Source organism: Gopherus flavomarginatus, chromosome 4 (genome assembly GCF_025201925.1).
Source record: "Gopherus flavomarginatus isolate rGopFla2 chromosome 4, rGopFla2.mat.asm, whole genome shotgun sequence".
In the NCBI taxonomy this organism is placed as follows: Eukaryota; Metazoa; Chordata; order Testudines; family Testudinidae; genus Gopherus; species Gopherus flavomarginatus.
The window spans coordinates 25,210,272-25,231,472 of record NC_066620.1 but is presented as its reverse complement, the minus strand read 5'-3'; the positions used below and the strand labels follow the sequence as shown (position 1 = coordinate 25,231,472).

The window sequence follows — 21,201 nt, the reverse complement described above, 5'->3', positions numbered from 1 at the left end:
TTTACCTTGAGTCGTGAGGCAATTTAAATGTGCACTCCACCCTATGAGTTATGCGTTGGTGGTAAGGAGCAACAATAGTGACGTGTGAAGGGGATCCCTTTGCACAGATTGGTCAGGTCCCTCCATCAGTTCAAGGAGTTTTTAATTCTAGTGGGTAGTGACAGAGGTTTATCCAGCCTGTCCCTGTTTGGGCTGTAAACCGAATTAAATCATAGTTGGCAGTATCAAATATGGAGTCTGGCATGTGGTATTTCTCCCATGCCTGCTGCCATATGCCCTAGGAGTTAGAGGCAGAGTCTGGCTGGTATCCATGGACTGTACTGAATGGTGCCTGTGAGTGAAACCTGGGATAGGAACTTATGCTGAGGTAGGAGGGCTTTGGCCTGTAGGATGTCTAAGTTAGCCTCTATGGATTCTAAGTGTTGAACTGGAGTGAGAGTTGACTTCTGGGTACTGATCTGTAAACTCGGTTCTGTGAACAAGTGTATCATAGTGTCAACAGCTTTGTGTGCCCTCCTGAAGATATCGGGCTCTGAGGAGAGAGTCTCCAGGTATGGGCAAATCATTATCACTTGCAAGCGTGAGTAGCTACCACAGAGAACTTTGGAAAAAGCTCTTGGGGCTGATGACAGACACTGTATTGATAATGGCCATGTTCAAGAGTGAACCGGAGAAATCATCTGTGAGCCAGTAGGATCGAGATATTAAAACAGGCATCCTGGAGGATGAGGGCCAAAAATCAGTCTCCCTGTTTCAAAAGTTGGAATGATCATCGATAAGGTGACCATCTTGAACTTCTGAGCCTTGATAAACTTGTTGACAGCTCTGAGGTCCAGTAAGGGTCTCCAACCTCCCTTTCTTTTGGATATTATGAAGAGCAGAATCTCTTGCCTCGCAGATACTGAGGTACTGATTCTATAGCTCCTAACTGGAAGAGGTGATCTATCCCCTGTTGTAGTAAATTCTCATGAAAAGGGTTCCTGAAGAGGGACAGGGAAGGAAGGTGAAATAGATGGAATAACCAGATTGGACCATCAGTAAAAGCCACTGATCCGACATTATGCATTCCCAAGAACAGTGGAACACTGTCAGTGGGTGGACAAATAGGTATACAACCAGGGTCGATTGCGTCAGTTGCGGAGATTGGTCTCACGGTGCCTCAATCTGCCCATCAAAAATGATGTTTAGATGCAAGAAGTTGGGACAAGTTTTGTGGACCAGACTGTTTGCACTTTGGGAATTTCCCTTTTCCTCTCTGCAGTTTGTAATGGGCTGAGGTTGATATAGAGCCGCATATGGTCTCTGTTGAGATTGGGAACTAAAACACCTTTTTTGCCTCAGAGTATACATTCCAAGTGACTTTAGGGTAGTCCTGGAATCCTTATGGGTATGAAGGGAGACGTCCATCTTTTTGGTAAAGCCTTTTGTACCCTAAGGAACAACTTCCACTGTGGACTGCACCTCTTTTGCAAATCCCAACAAATAGAGCCATGATGTCAGTCGCATCACCAACGCTGTGGAGGTGGACCTAGCTGCTGTATCAGCAGTGTCAAGGGATGATTGAAACAAAGTTTTTGATACTAACTGTCCCTCTTTAAAGGATTCCCGATGCAGCTCTGGCAGTTTTTCAATAAAAAAAACTCAACCTGGCAGTTGACAATACAGAATTACAAGGGGACCGAGGAATGTCTTCCTGCCAAAGAGATTCAGGTATTTCCAGTCTCTGTCGTCTGATATAGCACTACACTAGTGCTGCCTGCCATGGGAACTGACAGTGTCTACCATGATGGAATTGGGTGGTGAGTCGGAAAAAAAGGAAATTATGTTCCTTTGCTAGGACATAATACTTTTTTTCTGCCTGCTGGAAAGCTGGAGCCACCGAAGCCAGGGTTTGCCAAACTGTTTTGCCCAGGTCTAAAACGGCCTCATTAATTGAAAGAGCAACCTTTGATAAGGAAAAAGAGTGGAAGATATTGAGCAGTTGATGCTGGGTGTGTCTGATCTCTTTGTGAAGGATGTCCACTGCCCTCCTTGCCAGCTCCTGAAAAGATGGAAGTCATCTGCCAGAAATGGTGGAGGAGGCACAACAACTTTGTCCGAGGACGAGGAGGATTTGGCCTTAGGTCCTCCTCCATTCTGGCTTCCTCCATCTCCTGAGGTGGTTCAGAGGCCTGGATGCTGTAACTGACTGTTACTGTACTGAGTTTCCAACAGTCTGATGTTACATATGATTGTGCTGGGTTGAAGGGTGATAAGCATTCCAAAACCAAAAAGGTGTGATAGATCTGGAGTTGAGACTGATATATCAGCCTCGGGCATACCTTAAAAAGGCCTGCCTAGCCCCGCTGCGATATCTAAGAGATCCTGACTGGGAGGCTGAGGTGGGAAGGAAGGGTTGGCATCATTTATAGGTCTTCTCTTTTCTTTTGTAGGGCTCTCACCTGGGAGGCATTGCAAACTTGGGAGGCTGCTGGGGCCTAAAGTGCTTCCTGGAAGCTGGAGGCCTGTAAAAGGCCCAAGGAGCAAAAGGTGGCCATCAAGTTCTTGAAGCTTCAAGTCTGTCTGTTCCGAGAACAGGGAGGTGGCCTGAAAGGGAAGGTACTGGATGGACTGCTGCCTTTCTGAGGGAGGCCAGATGACTGGCGCCACGAACAGTGCCTCATGGTGACTGCTGACACCATAGTCTTGGTTGATGAGTCAGCTGCATCCAGAGCCGCCTGGAGGGAGGTCCTGGCCAGTCTTACCCTCCTCTAGGATGGCCATGGACTCCTGCATTGACTCCTGAGGCACGGAGTCCTTAAATTTGGACAATGGTTCCCACAGATTAAAATCGTACATCCTGAGCTAGTTGGAGATACGTAACTGGAGACTGCCCAGCTAATAAACCTTACATCCAAACTGGTCCAGTCTCCTGGGCTCTTTATTTATGAGGGTAGCACTCAACTGCCCCGTCTGACCTGCCCATTCGCCACCAACACCACCACGGACCCCAGTGGGGGGGGGGGGTGCAAGTAATGCTTTGTTAACAGGTAAGACCACTCTGGAAGGAGCAGCTGCAGTCAGGATGTCTATTAGGCTGTGTGCTAACTCCTGAAGCTACTCAACTTCTGGGCCCAAGTTCACAGCTACCCTTTTCAGGAACTCCTGGTGGGCCCTGAAGTCATCTTCTGGGAGGGAGTTACAAGGGTCTGCGATAGCCTCATCTGGGGATGACAAAGAGGAGGCCTGTGCCGGAGAAGGGGCTCCTTCCCCTCTACCATGTTCACTGAGGCTATTTCCTGAACATTGGCACCAGGGTCAGTACCCATGTCTGGGTCCAGAGCCAGGCGGAAAGAGACAGTAGTTTGCCTTTCTGACATCACAAAGTATGAGTAGCAGAGAGTCCTGTGGCACCTTATAGACTAACAGACGTATTGGACCATGAGCTTTCGTGGGTGAATACCCACTTCATCAGATGCATGCAGTGGAAATTTCCAGGGGCAGGTATATATATGCAAGCAAGAAGCAGGATAGAGATAACGAGGTTAGTTCAATCAGGGAGGATGAGGCCCTCTTCTAGCAGTTGAGGTATGAAAACCAAGGGAGAAGAAACTGCTTTATTAGTTGGCTAGCCATTCACAGTCTTTGTTTAATCCTGAGCTGATGGTGTCAAATTTGCAGATGAACTGGAGCTCAGCAGTTTCTCCTTGAAGTCTGGTCCTAAAGTTTTTTTGCTGCATGACGGCTACCTTTAAATCTGCTATTGTGCGTCCAGGGAGACTGAAGTGGAGTGTTCTCCTACAGGTATTAGTATATTGCCATTCCTAATATCTGATTTGTGTCCATTTATCCTTTTCCGTAGGGACTGTCCAGTTTGGCCAATGTACATAGCAGAGGGGCATTGCTGGCATATGATAGTGTATATTACATTGGTGGACGTGCAGGTGAATGAACCGGTGATAGTGTGGCTGATCTGGATAGGTCCTGTGACGGTGTCGCTGGCGTAGATATGTGGGCAGAGTTGGCATGGAGGTTTGTTGCATGGATTGGTTCCTGAGTTAGAGTTACTATGATGCAGCGTGCAGTTACTGGTGAGAATATGCTTCAGGTTGGCAGGCTGTCCGTGGGCGAAGACTCACAGGCCTTGGGTGGCAGGCCAAAGTGAGGGATCATTGTCCAGGATGGGTTGTAGATCCCTGATGATGCGTTGGAGAGGTTTTAGCTGGGGACTGTGTGTGATGGCCAGTGGAGTTCTGCTGGTTTCTTTCTTGGGTTTGTCTTGCAGTAGGCGGCTTCTGGGTACATGTCTGGCTCTGTTGATCTGTTTCCTTATTTCCTCATGCGGCTGTTGTAGTTTTGAGAATGCTTGGTGAAGATTTTGTAGGACTTAGTCTCTGTCTGAGGAGTTGGAGCAGATGCGGTTGTACCTCAGTGCTTGGCTGTAGACAATGGACTGTGTGGTGTGCCCGGGATGGAAGCTGGAGGCATGCAGGTAGGCATAGCGGTCAGTAGGTTTTCGGTATAGGGTGGTGTTAACGTGACCATCACTTATTTGCACCGTGATGTCTAGGAAGTGGACCTCCCATGTAGACTGGTCCAGACTGAGGTTGATGGTGGGGTGGAAGCTGTTGAAATCATGGTGGAATTTTTCCAGAGAGTCTCCTTCCCATGGGTCCAGATGATGAAGATGTCATCAATGTAGAGTAGGCAGAGAAGGGGCGTGAATGGACGAGACTTGAGGAAGCATTGCTCCAGGTCAGCAATAAAAATGTTGGCATATTGTGGGGCCATGCAGGTGCTCATAGTGGTGCCACTGATCTGGAGGTATATATTGTCATCAAATTTGAAATAGTTGTGTGTGAGGATAAAGGCACTGTGCTCAGCAACCAGTTGTGCTGTGGCATCACCAGGGATACTGTTCCTGACAGCTTGTATTCCATCTGTGTGGGAGGTCTGTGTAGAGAGCCTCTACATCCATGGTGGCTGGAATGATGTTTTCTGGAAGGTCACCAATGCAGTGCAGTTTTCTCAAGAAATTAGTGGTGTCACGGAGACAGCTGGGAGTGCTGGTGGCAGAGTATGAGCAGAGAGTCCACATATCCAGACAGTCCTTCAGTGAGGTATGGCTACACTTGACATTTCAAAGCGCTGCCGAAGTGTGAGTGTGGTCGGAGCACCAGCGCTGAGAGAGAGCTCTCCCAGCGCTGCACGTAAGCCGCGCTCCCAGCGTTGCGGCACTGATTACACTGAGGCTTTACAGTGCTGTATCTTGCAGCGCTCAGGGGAGTGTTTTTTCACACCCCTGAGAGCAAAAGTTGCAGCGCTGTAAAGCGCCAGTGTAGCCATGGCCTGAAAGTGCCAATGCCCGAGATGATGGGGCGTCCAGGATTTCTGCTGGATCTTGGGTAGTAGATAGAATAAGCCTGGCCGGGACTCTAAGGGTATGTTGATTTGTTCCGGTGTTAGTGTAGGGAGTGTCCTGAGTAGATGGTGCAGTTTCTTAGTGTATTCCTCAGTGGAATCTGAGGGAAGTGGCCTGTACAATTTGATATTGGAGAGTTGTCTGGTGGCCTCCTTTTGGTAGTCAGACCTGTTCATGATGACAACAGCCCCTCCTTTATCAGCCTCTAATGTCAGGGTGGTTTCTGAGGCTGTGGATGGCATTGCGTTCTGCAGGACTTAGGTTATGGGGTAAGTGATGATGTTTTTCCACAATTTTTGCCTGTGTACGTCAGCAGAAGCACTGTCATTTCGACCCTCAGGAGGAGTCCATGTGGAGTTCTTGTGCTGTTGGTGGGAAGGTAACTGTATCAGTGGGCTGTTCAGTGTTATCCTGAAAGTATTCTTTGAGTTGGAGATGGTGAAAGTAGGCTTTCAGATCACCGCAGAACTGTATCATGTTTGTGGGGGTGGCAGGGCAGAAAGAGAGTCCCCGAGACAGCCCAGCAGAAAAGTCTGTCCTGAGTGTGTAGTTTGACAGATTGATGATATTGCTGGGTGGGTTAGGGGTACCACTGTTGTGGCCCCATGTGGCAGGTAGGATTTTAGACAGCTTACAATCCTTTTTCCTTTGTAGAGAGGTGAAGTGAGTAATGTAGATCTCTTGTCTTATTTTAGTGAAGTCCGTTTGTATGGAAGTTTGGTTATTTATGAGAGTCTCCAGGTTCGAGAGTTCTTTTTTGATGGTTTTCTGTTTGCTGTATAGGATGCTGATCAGATGGTTCCTCAGTTTCTTTGATAGAGTATGGCATAATCTCTCATTGTGGTTTGTGTAGTATGTAGATAGCAGTGGATTTTTCACCTTTAGTCCATTTGGTATGATGTCCATCTGTTTGCATTTGGAAAGGAAGATGATATCTGTCTGTACTTGTGCAAGTTTCTTCATGAGGTTGATGGATTTTCACTCCATACGGCTAAATGCAGTGCCCTGCACAGTGTCAAGTATCAGAGGGGTAGCCATGTTAGTCTGGATCTGTAAAAGCAGCAAAGAGTCCTGTGGTACTCTTTGTATGAGTGTACAGGGAGAAATCTCCAAGAATTCCAGTACTACCACTGCATCAAGCAGTGGCCAGGCACTGGCAGAAGGGTTTTTAGGCCCAGTACCCACTTGCTCCTCCAGGCAGTGCTGGGGGACTGGGGACTGGCAACGGGCTGGTGACTGTTGCGTTGGGAGGGCTTGTCCCTGGATGGTGCTGCGGAGTAGCTTGCCGCATCCTGCCCCTTTCTGTCCTGAGTCATCTTAGCTCATGAAAGGCCTTGAGGGGTTGGTGGTATTGGGAGGTAAAGCAGGTCCTTTGCCACCTGGAAAGCCTTTGGGTGGAAAGGGGCCAGCAGACACCTGACCCCCTAGCTGCTCCGGGGAGTTGGTGGTAGGTCCCTTACTGGACTAAGCGCTCTAGGCAGAGTTATTGGAGCCATCAGAAGCTCTAGAGAGGGTAAGTGGCGTGGCCTGACCTGGGTCTCACTATGCTAGTCATACCCTGCTTGTCTCTCCTTTGCACTGGAGAATGCCATCTCTCAGTGCATTGTCTCTTATGCCTCTTCCTCTGCACCAGTGATGGAGAGCGATGCTAGGAAGAGCCCCAGGCCAGGGAGCACTCCACATGGATGTCAGGGTGCTTGGCATTGATTCAGAACAGCTTGGCTCTGAGACCAGACTGAGGGCCGCCTCTACAAGAATGGCCTTCTGTCGAATATCTCTATCCTTTCTTGTGCAGAGTTTGAAGTCTCTACAGATCTGGCACTTTAACATGAGACTTGCCTAGACATTTTAGACAGCTAGTGTGAGAGTCACTAACTGGCATCGGTTTGCTGCACAAGGGACACAGCTTGAAGCCTGGGGACTGGGGCATGCCCAGTTCCTGGGGCAAAAAGTCTCATGACAAGAGGGACAGTTACTAACACTACTATATATACTAACTCTAACTAAGAACTATATACATTGACTACAAGAACTATATAAAACACAAACAGAGGAAGTCCAAACCACTGGGAAAAGGAGCCTTGCTTAGCAAGAGCGGTCGTTCCAGCAACCGTCATAGATAGTAAAAAAAACAAAAACAAAACCACAGAGGACACAGGGCCTGCAGCACCATTTATACCAGTGCATATGTGCACAACTCAGAGGGCAACAGAACCAGCCCCACGGATATCACTGAAGAAAAAATCTCCAGCAACCGTGCATGTCGCGCACACACATACCCCCACCCACACACCTAGCATGGAATGGACATGAGCAAGCACTGGAAGAAGAACTGCAAACTGAAAAACAATAGCCTTAACTGACTGCTAATGGCTCCATCTCTAGCCAGGGGCAGTTGAGAAGGACCTGAAGACAGTTAGCTCATGCATATGGGCTAGCCTCATGGTACAGCACGAGGAGACACAGTCCAGGCACGGGCCCAATGGACAATGCCACTAAAGTTCTCCCATCAGCAGCACAGGGACACAGACACACCTACAGTGGAGCACGCATAGCGACATCACTTGAAGACCTGTACCTAAGCTCTCATTAATTTTTAGTTCTGTGATTAGTATCTCTTTATTTGGTAGGACAAGACCTAGAAGAATTCCTCCGTGTTGGCTGCAAACACTTGAATTAGGAATTTTTCATGCATGTTTAGAAATTCCAAAGATATTTTAGTACTAACAGCATGAGACCTCCAGCATGTGTCACTAAAACTGAAGTTCCACATGATCAGGCAGCTTCCCCTCTTCCTACACACATTATAGACAGATGTGTAAGGAGGTGGTCATTCTGTTCCCTAGTGTGATCTGGAGGTCTACAGCAATCTCCAAGTAATCTTGTGCTTTAAGGACATTGATCTGGAAGCATTCAAGATCATTTTCTTCCAAGTTATTAGTGACTCAAACAGGTAATGTCATTTTTTTTTTTTTACTTAAAAGTACCACTCCCCCTTCCCTTCTATCCACATAATACTTCCAAATTATTGTCCAATTACTGAGTCTAACATTCCCATAGTGTGAATCATCGCACCGGGTTTCAGTAATACCAACTAGATCGAATTTATGCTCATAAATGAGCAATTCCAATTACTCATTTGCTACTGAGGCTCCTAAGCACTAGCCTAGAGGCAATTCAAGAATTTCTTCTCTTCATGTTTTTGGTTCCTTGATCAATTTTGTTCTCACCATCTCAACGGCATACTGAGTACTCACATTTCCCCCCTTCAGTATTAGTTTAATCCCTCCTGACTACTCTAGTTAGTCTATTCCCTGAGGAAACTGGTCTCCATTCTACTGAAGTGGAGACCATTCAAACCATATAGACCCCTCTACCCACAAAAAGTGGACCAATGTTCCACAAAATCGACACCCTCCACCTTACACCACTCACCTAGCCAGCAGTTCACTTCGAGAATCTTTTGCCTTCTGTCTTCCTTTCAGGAAAGATCTCAGAGAAGACTGCTTTGACATTCGTTTTCTTCAGCATGCTTCTGAGCACCCTGAAGTCATCTATTATCAGCAAGATATCAAAAACGACACAGGATGGGAGAGGAGGCATAACTGCTCATCAGAGGAGGATCACGACTTGTTCAAAGGCACTGTCTCTTCTTCAGCTCTCATTCTTCTAGAGGATCCTGGGGTACCAGTGGTTGCCCTTCTTGGAGGGTCCTCTTGAGTAAGGGTATCCTCTATAGAGCTGGTCTCCCTACGGGACCCAAGGATTCTAGAAAGTCCAGTCTTACGGGACATAAGGGAAGGGGGAGGGACCACATGAGTGCTCCTGCCAGAGGTGGTGTTGGATCAATCATTGGTTCCTGGAGTCTCTTTCTAGGTATACATCTCAGGGGAGGGATGTTCAAATGGAAAGGTAGTGGAACCTTGGGCAGAGATCTCAAGCGCCTGAGCAGGGGTGGTATCCCCGGTTTTAAGGCGTGGGGGGTTAATGGTGTCTGTACTGGTGTTTCATTGGGACTAGCAGCCACGCTTTCATCTGAGGGTTTGGCAGCAGCAGGGTGCATGTCAGTACTGCCAGGAGATCCCTCTTGGTACCTCTCAGTAGAGGGGATTCAGGTTCTTCAAACATTTGGAAGTCCTCTTGCAACAGAAACCTAGTTAGTACTAGTGAAGCAGGGCACTCAGTGGCTGGTTGCAAAACACAAAAACAGGGCAAGCCACGCAAAAGCATACAGCATATGTGGAAAATTAATAAAAAAATGAAAAAAGGTAAGACTAAAACAAGCAAGCTGGCTAAAACTTTGAGGCTAACGTACATAGAAACATTCAGTCTCTAATCACAGGCAGTTGAGAAGGAACTAGAGTTCTGTCTGCCCACCCCTATATGCCCTTCGATTGGACCATGAAGACAAACAGGGTGCAGGTGCAGGCCCGGTTACCAAAAATCTCCAAACAAAATTGCACTGGTGTGTGCACACCTAAAGTAGAGCACCTGTTTATCTCAAGTCACACGATGTATGATATATAACAGTTTTGTACTGCAGAACAGAAATTATAAATAAATTACCTTTTTTAGTTTCCATAAACTTTTCATAACTATCTGGAAAGTCATCCTCTTGTTTTGATTTCTCTATTGGAGGTACAACAGCTTCACCTTCTTCCTCTTCATCTTCATTGAACCACATTTCTTCATCCTCCTCTAAGGCTCTTGCATCTCGGCGAAATCTGTTACTACGCAATATGGATGGGACGCTGTAAGAGACAACCACAAATGATTCAAGCCTTTATTTGATTGATTGTAAACCAGCGACAAGGAACCATGAAGGGTTGACACAGTGTGGCTAAAGAGCAGCACAGATGCAACCTGAAAAAGTATAACTCACTATGAAGCACAATACTCAAAAAGACTGTACTAGCTCATCCAGGAAATAATTTCTTGATGCCTTGAAACAAATTTAGTGGGTTGATGAAGGCAGTCTAGATCAGACTAGTTATTTAGATTGTACATTCTATCTGGACACTTATAAGAATCAAAGTGCTCAAAAGGCAAACTCTGCATGACAATGTCAATAGTAAAGATTTCATGGAGGATTCTACTCTTCACCCTACCCAAGTTCTAGTAACCCCCACTCCAAATTACAGTTTAAGTTTAATGTCAAATATGTCAGGAAGATTTTAGAGCACACTGCAAGATACATGTGTGTGTTATGAAATATCCAACGGTGGCTTAGGCTGTACCGATTCAGCTGTGCCACTGTAAGACCTCTCATGTAGCTGCTCTATGTTGTCAGGAGACAGCTCTGTCATCAACATGGCGCTGTGTACACTACCATTTATGCCGGCTAAATTTGTGTCACTCAGGGGTGTTTTTTTCCACACCCCCTGAGGGACGTAAGGTTTGCTAACGAAGTGGTAGTGTAGACATGGCCTTAATCGAATTTCTCTGATAACTCATTTTAAGAAATTTTCTAACAGAAAACATTTCTTCCACCCTCAGTCACCAATTTACTGTTCAAGTTGGTCAGCTCTACAAATCAGATTGCGTAAATTTAACATGGAAACAAGAGAACATGAAAAATAAAGTAATTCCACACACATCTAACTACTCTGGGGAATCCTCAGGAAAGAATATCCAGAAATGCTATTAAAATATTTTATTACAAAAGTTTGAGTTTCAAGATGTGCAAATACAGTACCTGTTCAATTTCTGATTTTGTCTGTCTTTTTCTTGCTCGTATTTTGTCTTCAGCCCCTTGAATGTCTGAACATATTCAATAGATTCAAGTGCCTTATAAAAGTTTTCAACTATATGTGCAGTAAGTGACTTGATATCTTCCTGCAGAAGCACAAAACAATATTTAAATCTCAAATGTAATAGTAAGATACAGAAGATCAGAGGTTTTCAGTAAAGGCTATTAGCTTTATCTGACTCAACTAGTTTTTCCAAAACGAAAAAAAATTATTGCAAATGACAGATGAGAAAGTTACTTCATTTCTCTTCATGGAAAAAATTAAATAAACAAATCTTTGAGATCAGCAGAATTGCTTCTAATGTAAATGGAAAATGGATGCTTAAATTTATCTACTCCTTATTCTCACTTGCTGTCCCTTTTATCTGTGATATCAACATGAGTTTCTGTGGAGATGAATGTAGTGTTTTATACATAAGATTACGCCTTCACGTGAAAAATACGAGGCAAGAGCAAATACATATAACATTCATATAAGAATCAGAGTTTTAACATCCACTTTATATGTAATGTAGTTAATGTGGAACAGTTACCTCTCAGTCAGTCTCTAATAAATCCCACTTCATGGGCCTGATCATTTCTTTCTGTACTAAAATGGGCAAAGGGGGAAGAGTCAAAAAATGCCCATGTTTGAATGAACTGAAAACCCAATGCATTTTCTCTTTTTGTGGGAAAGATAACAGCTACAGATAGAAGATACTTTTCTCCTCATGGAGAACCCAAAGATTCGCCTGACCCCAACCCTATGGATCTCAAGCCACCCACACCAAACAAGTGTCATCCCAGGAATTCCTGCCAGTCCCCTCCTTCCTCTCCAAGCAGCCCAAATGGCTTGGTAGTCACGATGCCATTGGTGCTGTTTTCCCATACCTTTCCCTACAAGGGTAGTAGATAGAAGTAGCAGGCCTAAGCAACACACACCCCTGTATGTTTTTACAGCTATTACAACGGGGTGGGCAAACTTTCTGGCCCGAGGGCCACATCTCGGTGGGGAAATTGCATGCAGGGCCATGAATGTAGGGCTGGGGCAGGAAGTTGGGATGCGGATGGGGGTGCAGTGTACAGGAAGAGGCTCAGGGCAGGGCGCTGGGGTGTGGGAGGGGTGCAGCAGAGGGCTCAGGGCAGGGCTTTGGGGTACGGGGTGCAAGAGAGGTTCAGGGTGCAGGCTCTGGCCCGGGGTTACTTACATGGAGCAGCTCTGGGGTGGCAGCGGCATGCCACAGGACTAAGGCAGGCTCCCTGCCTACCCCGGCCCTGCTGCTCCCGGAAGCGGCTGGCACCACATCCCCGCAGCCCCTGGGAAGGTGGTGGGGGCGGCAGAGGGCTCCAGGCGCTGCCCTCACCTACAGGTACCTCCCCCGAAGCTCCCATTGGCCACAATTCCCTATTCCAGGCCAATGGGAGCTGCAGGGGTGGTGCCGTGGTTTGCCCACCCCTGTATTACAGGCTGATTTCAAGAGGAGAATGTTAACCAATTCCCGCCCCCTCCCCGCATCTTGGCCAGACATGCTCCCTAAAGTCCTGTAGAACCCTAAACATGCCCATTTTCTGGATAGGGACTGCCAGCCATTCAAGGTGTTAAAACATTCTATATTTACTGGCCTCTTTCAGTCTGCAAACATGGAAGTGCGTCTCTGTGAACAACCTCTTGGTCTGACTTTGTTGACCTTCGGGGTACACTGCAAGGACCATCTCTTTACCCAGGCTTTGGGAGGGAAGCTGAAGTAGGCTGTGTCTACTTTGTTTTTCAGCATGTAATTTATGTTAAATTGACTCCTTTAGACCTATATTCACACCCACTTGCTGACATGCAATTTATGCCACATTAACTTCTCTGAATTTCACCCCATAACTATGCAGTCAATTAGTTAGAAGGATGTCTTTTTAAAAGATACAGATTTACATCCTTTGTAACTTGTCTATTTTGGCCTCAGTCTGGAAGTACAATTTACATGTGGGTGAGAAATAGGGATTAGAGAGGAGTAAAATGGTAGTCAAAATAAAGAAGTGTTTAAACTTCCTCTTTCTGTGTTACACAGCCGGTAACAAGTAGCTGCCCATGGGTAAGTGGAAGGCCTTTCATCTCTGACTTGTCTCATCAGAGAGCTCCCATATTAGGTATCTAAAATGTTCATTTAATGAACAAAAGGAAGTTAAACTAAACAAGTCCCTATGCATGCTGGTAACAGTTGACATTTACTCAACAAAAGCTTTTGTAATAGCAACTCTTACACGAGACAGCTGACTGATGACAGCACTATTACTCGTGCTGTTTTTACTTCATGACAATAGCAGGATCGCTATCACTACACGTATTCAGAGTTGTTCAACCACCTATTAGAAATGGTTTAGGAAAAATAAAGCCAAACCTCCTGAGCTGCAAGGAGACTAGAACTCCCTTTTCATTACAACACTTTGATTCTAGAACAAAAGCACTTTTTCCAGTTTAGATGAATAACAAATTATAATTTTAGTCTTAGAAGACATTATTTTACTGATTTAGATACCATCTCAGATCCAAAGTAATGTAAAAGACCTATAAATATAGGATAGTCTTGTGGAGAAAGATTAACAGCTACAGTTAGAAGGCAATCTTCTCATTTCCAAAAGATTCACCTGACCCCAACCCTATGGATCTCAAAGCACCCACATCGAACAATCATCATCCCAGGTACTCCTGCCAGTCCCCTCCTTCCTCCCTAAGCAGCCCAAATGGCTTGGTGGTCGTGATTCTATACGTTTCCCTAGTCAGTGCGTAGAAGTAGCAGGCCTAAAAAAAAGGGTTACACACCTTTGTAATGGTTGTTCTATGAGATGTGTTGCTCATATCCATTCCAATTAGGCAGAACTTTTACCCTAGCAACACCCGGTAGGTCGGCTATGGAGCCGCCTGGAGTGGTGCCTTTATGGCACTAAATATATACCCCAGCCGACCCAGCACCACCTCAGTTCCCTCTTGCCGGCTACTCTGACAGAAGGGAAGGAGGGTAGGTTTGGAATGAATATGAGCAACACATCTCAAAGAACAACAATTACAAAGGTGAGTAACCATCTTATCTTCTAGTGCTTGCTCATATCGATTCCAATTAGGTGACTCCCAAGCCTTACTCAGGTGATGGAGTAGGAGAAGTACCGTGGATTGTAGGATTGCCCTACCAAATGCCACATCGTCTCTGGCTTAACGATGGCATAGCGTGAGGCAAACGTATGCACTGAAAACCAAGTAGCAGCTCTGCAGATCACCTGGATTGGCACCTGGGCCAGGAAGGCTGCCGACGAGGCCTGAGCCCTTGTGGAGTGAGCGGTGAGATGGGGGGTCGGGACCCTGGCCAAGAGACCTTCTAAAAACATTAAAATGTATTACTGGCACGTAAAACCTTATATTAGAGTGAATAAATGAAGACTTGGCACACCACTTCTGAAAGGTTGCCAACCCCTGGGTTAGGAGTTTGTTACAGGAGTGGGTGGGTGAAATTCTGTGGCCTGTGTTGTGCAGGAGGTCAGACTAGATGACCATAATGGTCCCTTCTGACCTTAAAAGTCTCTGAGATCACAGCAAGCACGAATACCTGACATGATCCAAGAAGAGATCCGCTGGGAGGAGACTAGAAGACCCTTCATCTGGTCTGCTACCGCAACCAAGAGCTGTGTCGTTTTCCGGAACAGCTTCATACATTCAGTGAAGAAGGCCAGAGCCCTACGAACATCAAGGGAGTGAAGCCACTGTTCCTGACTATTGGCATGAGATTTCGGGAAGAAAATTGGAAGGAAGATGTCCTGGATGATATGAAAAGGTAGGGTGAGGTCTAGCTGCTCCTTATCCTTATGACTGTGTTAAGTGGTTCCAATGTAAGAGCCTTGAGCTCAGAGACATGTCTCACCAAAGTGATAGCAACGAGGAAAGCTGTTTTCCAAGAGAGGTACAAAAGGGAACATGTGGCCAAGGGTTCAAATGGGGGTCCCATAAGTCTGAAGAGGACCAAGTTGAGGTCCCACGTGGGTACAAGCTGTTGTATCTGCGGATATAGATGGTCCAGGCCCTTGAGGAACCTACTAACCACGGGGTTGGCGAAGACAGATGGGCCATTCACTCCCAGGTGGAAAACTGAGATGGCAGCCAGGTGAACTCTGATGGATGATATCACCAAGCCCTGCTGTTTCAGATTCAGGAGATCGTCCGTGCCTCTCATTCTGGACTCTTGGAGGGGAAGCGTGTCATGGTGAGAGCACCAGCATGAGAATCACTTCCATTTAGCCATAATACATAGCCTGAGTGGAAGATTTCCTGCTGCACCAAACGAGAACAGAAGAGTTCAGAGTGGCTCAGCCATGCAGCATCCATGCCGTGAGGTAGAGGGACCACAGGACAAGGTGACAGAGGAGAGGCGGCTGCAATCCTGCATGATCAGTTCCGAAAAGAGAGGCAGCGGAATCGCGGCGTCCACTGAGATATCCAACAGCGTGGTGTACCAATGCTGCCTAGGCCATGCTGGGGCCACCAGAATCGTCGTGATCTGTCCCTGCGCGCATCGATCAGGACCTTGTGTACAAGGGGAAAAACATCGAGAAGGTGTAAAACAAATCGGCTAGTTCACAGGAGTAGGAAGGTATCTGTGAGAGAGCCCGGGGAGCGGCCCTGGAGCGAGCAAAACGCCAATCACTTTGGTTGCTGCACGAGGCAAACAGGTCAACCTGGGGAAGATGGAGTGGATGACATTGGGGCAAAGCGACCGCTCGTGGGATTGGAAGTACCTGCTGCGGTGGTCCACCACCGTGTTCTGGACCCCTGGGAGAAATGATGCCACCAGGTGAATGGAATGGGCTATGCGGAACTCCCACAGTTGAATGGCCTCTTGACAGAGGGGGGGAGGAATGAGCCCCCCCTTGCTAGTTGATGTAGAACATGGCCATGGTGTTGACTGTGAGGACCGCCACACAACAAAACATGCAACTGCTCCTAAAAGGCTTGGCACAGAAGACGTACTGCCATCAGCTCCCGTACGTTGATATGGAGAGATCGCATGGGGCCCACAGACCTTGCATCTGGATGTCCCCAAGGTGGGCACCCCATCCTAGGGCTGACATGTCCATGACGAGAGACAAGGAGGGTTGAGGGGTGCTGAAGGGGACTCCTTTGCATACCACCCTTGGGTGTAGCCACCATTGGAGGGAGGCCAGGATTCCTTCCGGGACAGCGACCACCAGGTTCAGGCTGTCTTGACCTGGGCGGTAGACAGATGCCAGCCAGGTCTATAGCAGTCGGAGCCAAAGTCTGGCATGTTTGGTCACGTATGTGCAGGAAGCCATATGACCCAGGAGACTCAAGAACGTTCTTGCCATCTAGGTTGGGAAGCTCTGAAGGCTCCGGATGAGGCCCGTCAGAGCATGGAAATGAGCATCCGGTAGGAGGGCTCGGGCCCGCACAGAATCTAGGACCGTCCCGACGAATTCTATTCTCTGAGTCGGTTCTAGAGTTGACTTCGCCACATTGATGAGAAGACCTAATCCTGAAAACGTGTCCGTGACCTCTTGAATGTGGGACTGCACCTGTTTTGGTGTGATCTCGGATGAGCCAGTCGTCGAGATATGGGTAAAACTGTATCCGTCTCCGACGAAAGGAGGCTGTCATGACTGCCATACATTTGGTGAACACCTGGGGGAGCCGGGGAAAGGCCAAACGGAGGGACTGAACTGGTAGTGTTCACAGTTGACCACAAAGTGGAGGAAGTGTCTGTGAGCTGGATGGATTGCTATGTGAAAATACACGTCCTTCATGTCAAAGGCGGCGTACCAGTCTCCAGGATAGGTATAATGTTGCCCAAGGAGACCATGCAGAACTTCAGCTTTACCATGAATTTGTTGTCTCTGCACAGGTCCAAGGTAGGTCAAAGCCCATCCTTTGCCTTGGGAATTAGGAAGTAACAGGAGTAAACCCCATGCCCCTTAGCTCCCTTGGAACCTCCTCAAATCGAACCCATGGATAGAACCTCCTGAATGAGGAGTTGCTCGTGAGAAGGGTCCCTGAAGAGGGACGGGGAGGAAGGGTGGGGAGAAAGAAAATTGAAGAGAGTATCCCCTTTCCACTGTGCGAAGAACCCAACGGTCCGTGGTTATAAGGGACAAAGCACTGTGGAAATGGGATAAACGATTCAGGAAGGGTAGGGTAGGGTCCTGACTGAGGCCTGGTACATCGTCCTCGAGCTTCCCTTCATTATGCTTAGGGCCCGTCCTCGAGCTTCCCTTCATTATGTTTAGGGCCCGCTGAAGGTTTGGAAGGGCCCTGACCTTGGCCAGGTTGGTGGTTTCCTCCTGGTATTGTGCCCCCGCCTCCTATAGAAGTCCTGCCTCGGCCGAGGATGGGATCGTTGGGGCTGAGGCTTAAATGGCTTCCGCTGGGTAGCCGGTGTGAGCATCCCCAGCGATTGCATTATGGCCCTTGAGTCCTTGAGGCTCTGATGCCTGAGTCAATTTTGTCTGAAAACAGGCCCTCTCCTTCAAGGGGAGATCCTGTAATGTTTGCTGAAGCTCTGGTGGTAAGCCGGTAGCTTGCAGCCAAGATGCGTGTCTCATTGCAATGCCTGAAGAGAGAGTCTGAGCGGCAGACTGTGGTGTCCAATGAGGCCTGTAATGAGGTCCTTGCAGCCGTCTTGCCCTCTTCCACCTGGGCCCCAAACTCCTCTCTGGACTCCGAGGGAAGCAGCTCCTTGAACTTTAACATGGAGTTCCAAGAGTTATAGTTGTATCAATTCAGGAGCGCCTGCTAGTTTGCAATTCGGAGCTGAAGACCGCCTGAGGAGTAAACTTTGCGCCCAAATAAATCGAGGCACTTGGCCTCTTTAGATTTGGGTGCTGGGGCTTGCTGACCGTGGCACTCCTTCTCATTCACCAAGACCACCACCAGTGAACAAGGCTGTGGATGTGTGTACAAAAATAGTCATATCCCCTGGAAGGGACGAAGTACTTCCACTCCACCCCTTTAGCAGTCGGAGGCATGGACGCGGGCGTTTGCCAGATTGTCCTGGCCGTGGTCTGAATGGTCTGGATGAGATTCCCCCAGACACTTTAGGAGTCATGTGGGTTGCCCGTTGGCATGGGCATGGAGCAGGACACGCAGGGTTTAAAGTCCAGAGCCTTGGGCATGAGCCTAAACCATCGGCGGGGAGCAGGGAAAGATCCCTGCTAAATGGAACTATTTACACTATAAACTATTAACAAACTATTAACTTTGTTGAGAGAAAAAATGCTAGGGAGAGTGGAGAGCAGCAAAGCTGAGCTCCACAGTTCCAACGATCGTCACGGGTGGTAAGAAGGAACTGAGGGGGCCCTGGGTCGGCCGCGGTATATATTCAGTGCCATGAAAGGTGCCATCCCAGAGGGCTCCACAGTCGACCCACTGTGTGTTGCTAGGGTAAAAGTTCTCTGACGGCCGTGCACCTGGCACACGCACACCTAACTGGAATCTATATGAGCAAGCACTCAAAGAAGAATTAACATTGCTCTAAGCAAAACACCTGTATGTTTTTAACAGCTATTACATGCTGATTTCAAAAGGAGAATGTTAACCAGTCCCTACCACCTCCCCAACCCAACTTCGTGGCCAGACATGCTCTCGAAAGTTATAGGAAAAGGATAGTCAAGCAAGATGCAAACAAAAAACAAAGGACTTTTATACTTGAGTATTATAATAGTGAAATTTTTGTTATTGGTACTATCCTTTTTAGTGTGAAATTTTCTAAACTGCATTCTGTGTTCAATACATAAGATGTTATATGCCTAAAACTTAGTGTTTTAAACAAAACTTGCTTTAAAAAAAACAAAACACAAAAAAAACTTACCACTCTGATGAATTCAAACAGTTCAATTACAGCTGAGTTCAGTAGATTGTACCTAGTTCCATTATCCAAAAGAGCATTTATAACTGGCTCAAACAGGTTCCCCTTGGTGATATAACGGTTATAAAATTCATCCTTCAGGCCAATTATCCTCCTCATAAAGCGAAGAGCACCTATAATTTAAAGAAAATTTAGAAATCTTTGATAATCAATCTCCATTCTGCTCTTATTGAAATCAACAGAAAACCTAAGATTGACTTAAGTGAGTGAGACCAGCCCAGAGACCGACAACATCTGTTAAAAGGGCTGCAAAGTTCTTTTCAATACATTTTTTGCTTGCAGTTTTTAAAACACCTATCTGAAAGGTTCAAAATAAGCATCTATTGGTTTGTTTTTTTCCTATTGGGCAAACTTTTCCTTTCACATTTCTTGTTGCACACAAACAAAACAAACTCTGGTTCCATTATTTTCTTGTTTATATGAAGCAGTAGTAAGTGTTAGCCCATCTGATATATAGATTTTATTGGTTCGTTTGTGTGCTCTTTCTACTGTCTAGCTCTGAGAGGCGAGCACAAAACATGTTAGGTCATTCCTTATGTACCATGGCGCACAAAATAGTAATTTAATTAATTCCTGCCAATAATAGTGGTTTATATGGTTTTATAACGATCTCTCAGTTTAGGTCAGACTAAACACCTAATCATAGTTTATTCTTACTTCCAAATTCCAAAATGATTCATCTCACGGGGTGGAGGGGGAAGAGAATTACCAACCTCTCCTTCAACGGCACAGTACTTGGGAATATTGGCAGGGAGTATCAGGTGTTTTCACCTTCCTTTGGAGCACTAAGCAGGTGGCTTTCCTGCTTTTGCTGGTTCCTAAGCCTTCTACCTTTGTGTTTCTGTCAGACAGTTGTGTCACATTTTAGACTTAAATTACATGACAAGGTAACTTCAATAAATAATAGCAACTTTGGTGGCTCACTGGATTTTAAAAAATTTGGATATTTACACACTTACAAATTAATCCAAGGCTGTGCATGTAAATTCAACAGATTCTGAGCATGAAGTATTTCGTTGCTAAACATATACACACAATCTTTAAAACAACGTAAATGACAACTAAATTTACTACTTACACAAGGCCAAAAATGTGTGTTTTGAATTCATCAAGACCAATACCCTTCTTAGCAAATCTTTGTTCATAATATAATTCTTGATGTGATATGTGTGGTGTTCCACACAAAAGGTGAGCAGCTCCAAAATCAAGGCAAGCAGCTGTGCCGTTTGATAATTATCTACAAAAAAAATAAAATGAACTAAATCAGGCACATAAAAACAAAACCAAACTTTTCTACTCATCCACAGTTTATGACAAAGTAGTTTCAGCCTATTAACAGTTGAAAGTGAATAGAGATTTATCAGCTTGTTAATCTGACTTCTTAAGGAGCTTCCTATACCAGCCTAAACACCTAAGTTATGCTTCTTCTCTATCAATAGGTGAAGACAGAAAACCTACTTGAAATCTTTGGCAGAGAACAGACACCATGAAAAGACAGTTATCTTTCCACAACTGGTGTTCTTCGAGATGTGTTGCTCATGTCTATTCCACAATAGGTGTGCATACTCACCATGTGCATCAGTGCCAGAAATTTTCGTCTTAGCAGTACCTGTAGGAGAGCGCCCCTAGCAACCCCTGGAGTGGCACCTCCTAGCGCACTATAAGGTGCACTGCGTGCTCCCCCCACCCTCAGTTCCTTCTTGCCAGACAACTCCAACAGAGGGGAAGCTGCGGGATGTGGAATAAACATGAGCAACATATCTTGAACACCAGTTATGAAAAGGTAACTATCTTCTCTTCTTCGATTGATTGTTCATGTGTATTCCACAACAGGTGATTCCAAGCTATATCTGTTGGAGGTGGGAAGGAAATCACAAACCTCTCGGGACGGAATATGGCCCTGCCGAACCCGGCGTCCTCCCTGGTATGGGAGACGATCGCATAATGGGCGGTAAATGTGTGAACTGAAGATCATGTGGCAGTTCTACAAAGGTCCTGAATAGGGACATGGGTCAAAAAGGTAGCGGACAAGGCCTGTGCCCTAGTCGAGTGTGCTTTCACAATTGGCAGCGGATGGAATCCCGCCAGGTTATAACAGGTATGGCTGCACAAGGTGATCCAGTTGGAGAACCACTGAGCGGAGACTGGCCAATCTTTCA

General features: G+C 46.4%; 1 protein-coding gene across 3 annotated transcripts in view; it reads right to left on the bottom strand.

The window, feature by feature from the left end:
* The window catches only part of PPP4R3B (protein phosphatase 4 regulatory subunit 3B), a 95,351-nt gene that overhangs the window by 15,946 nt on the left and 58,204 nt on the right, over positions 1-21,201 (bottom strand). For 2 of the 3 annotated variants that reach the window (XM_050952125.1, XM_050952124.1), the window contains 4 exons: positions 20,121-20,279; positions 18,986-19,155; positions 11,097-11,236; positions 9,968-10,152 (listed from right to left, as the gene is read on the bottom strand). In XM_050952125.1, coding sequence (XP_050808082.1) covers positions 9,968-10,152; positions 11,097-11,236; positions 18,986-19,155; positions 20,121-20,279 — 654 coding nt within the window. Of the gene's footprint in view, positions 1-8,836; positions 9,589-9,967; positions 10,153-11,096; positions 11,237-18,985; positions 19,156-20,120; positions 20,280-21,201 lie in introns of all 3 variants that reach the window. The other variant, XR_007774189.1, reaches the window with a different exon arrangement.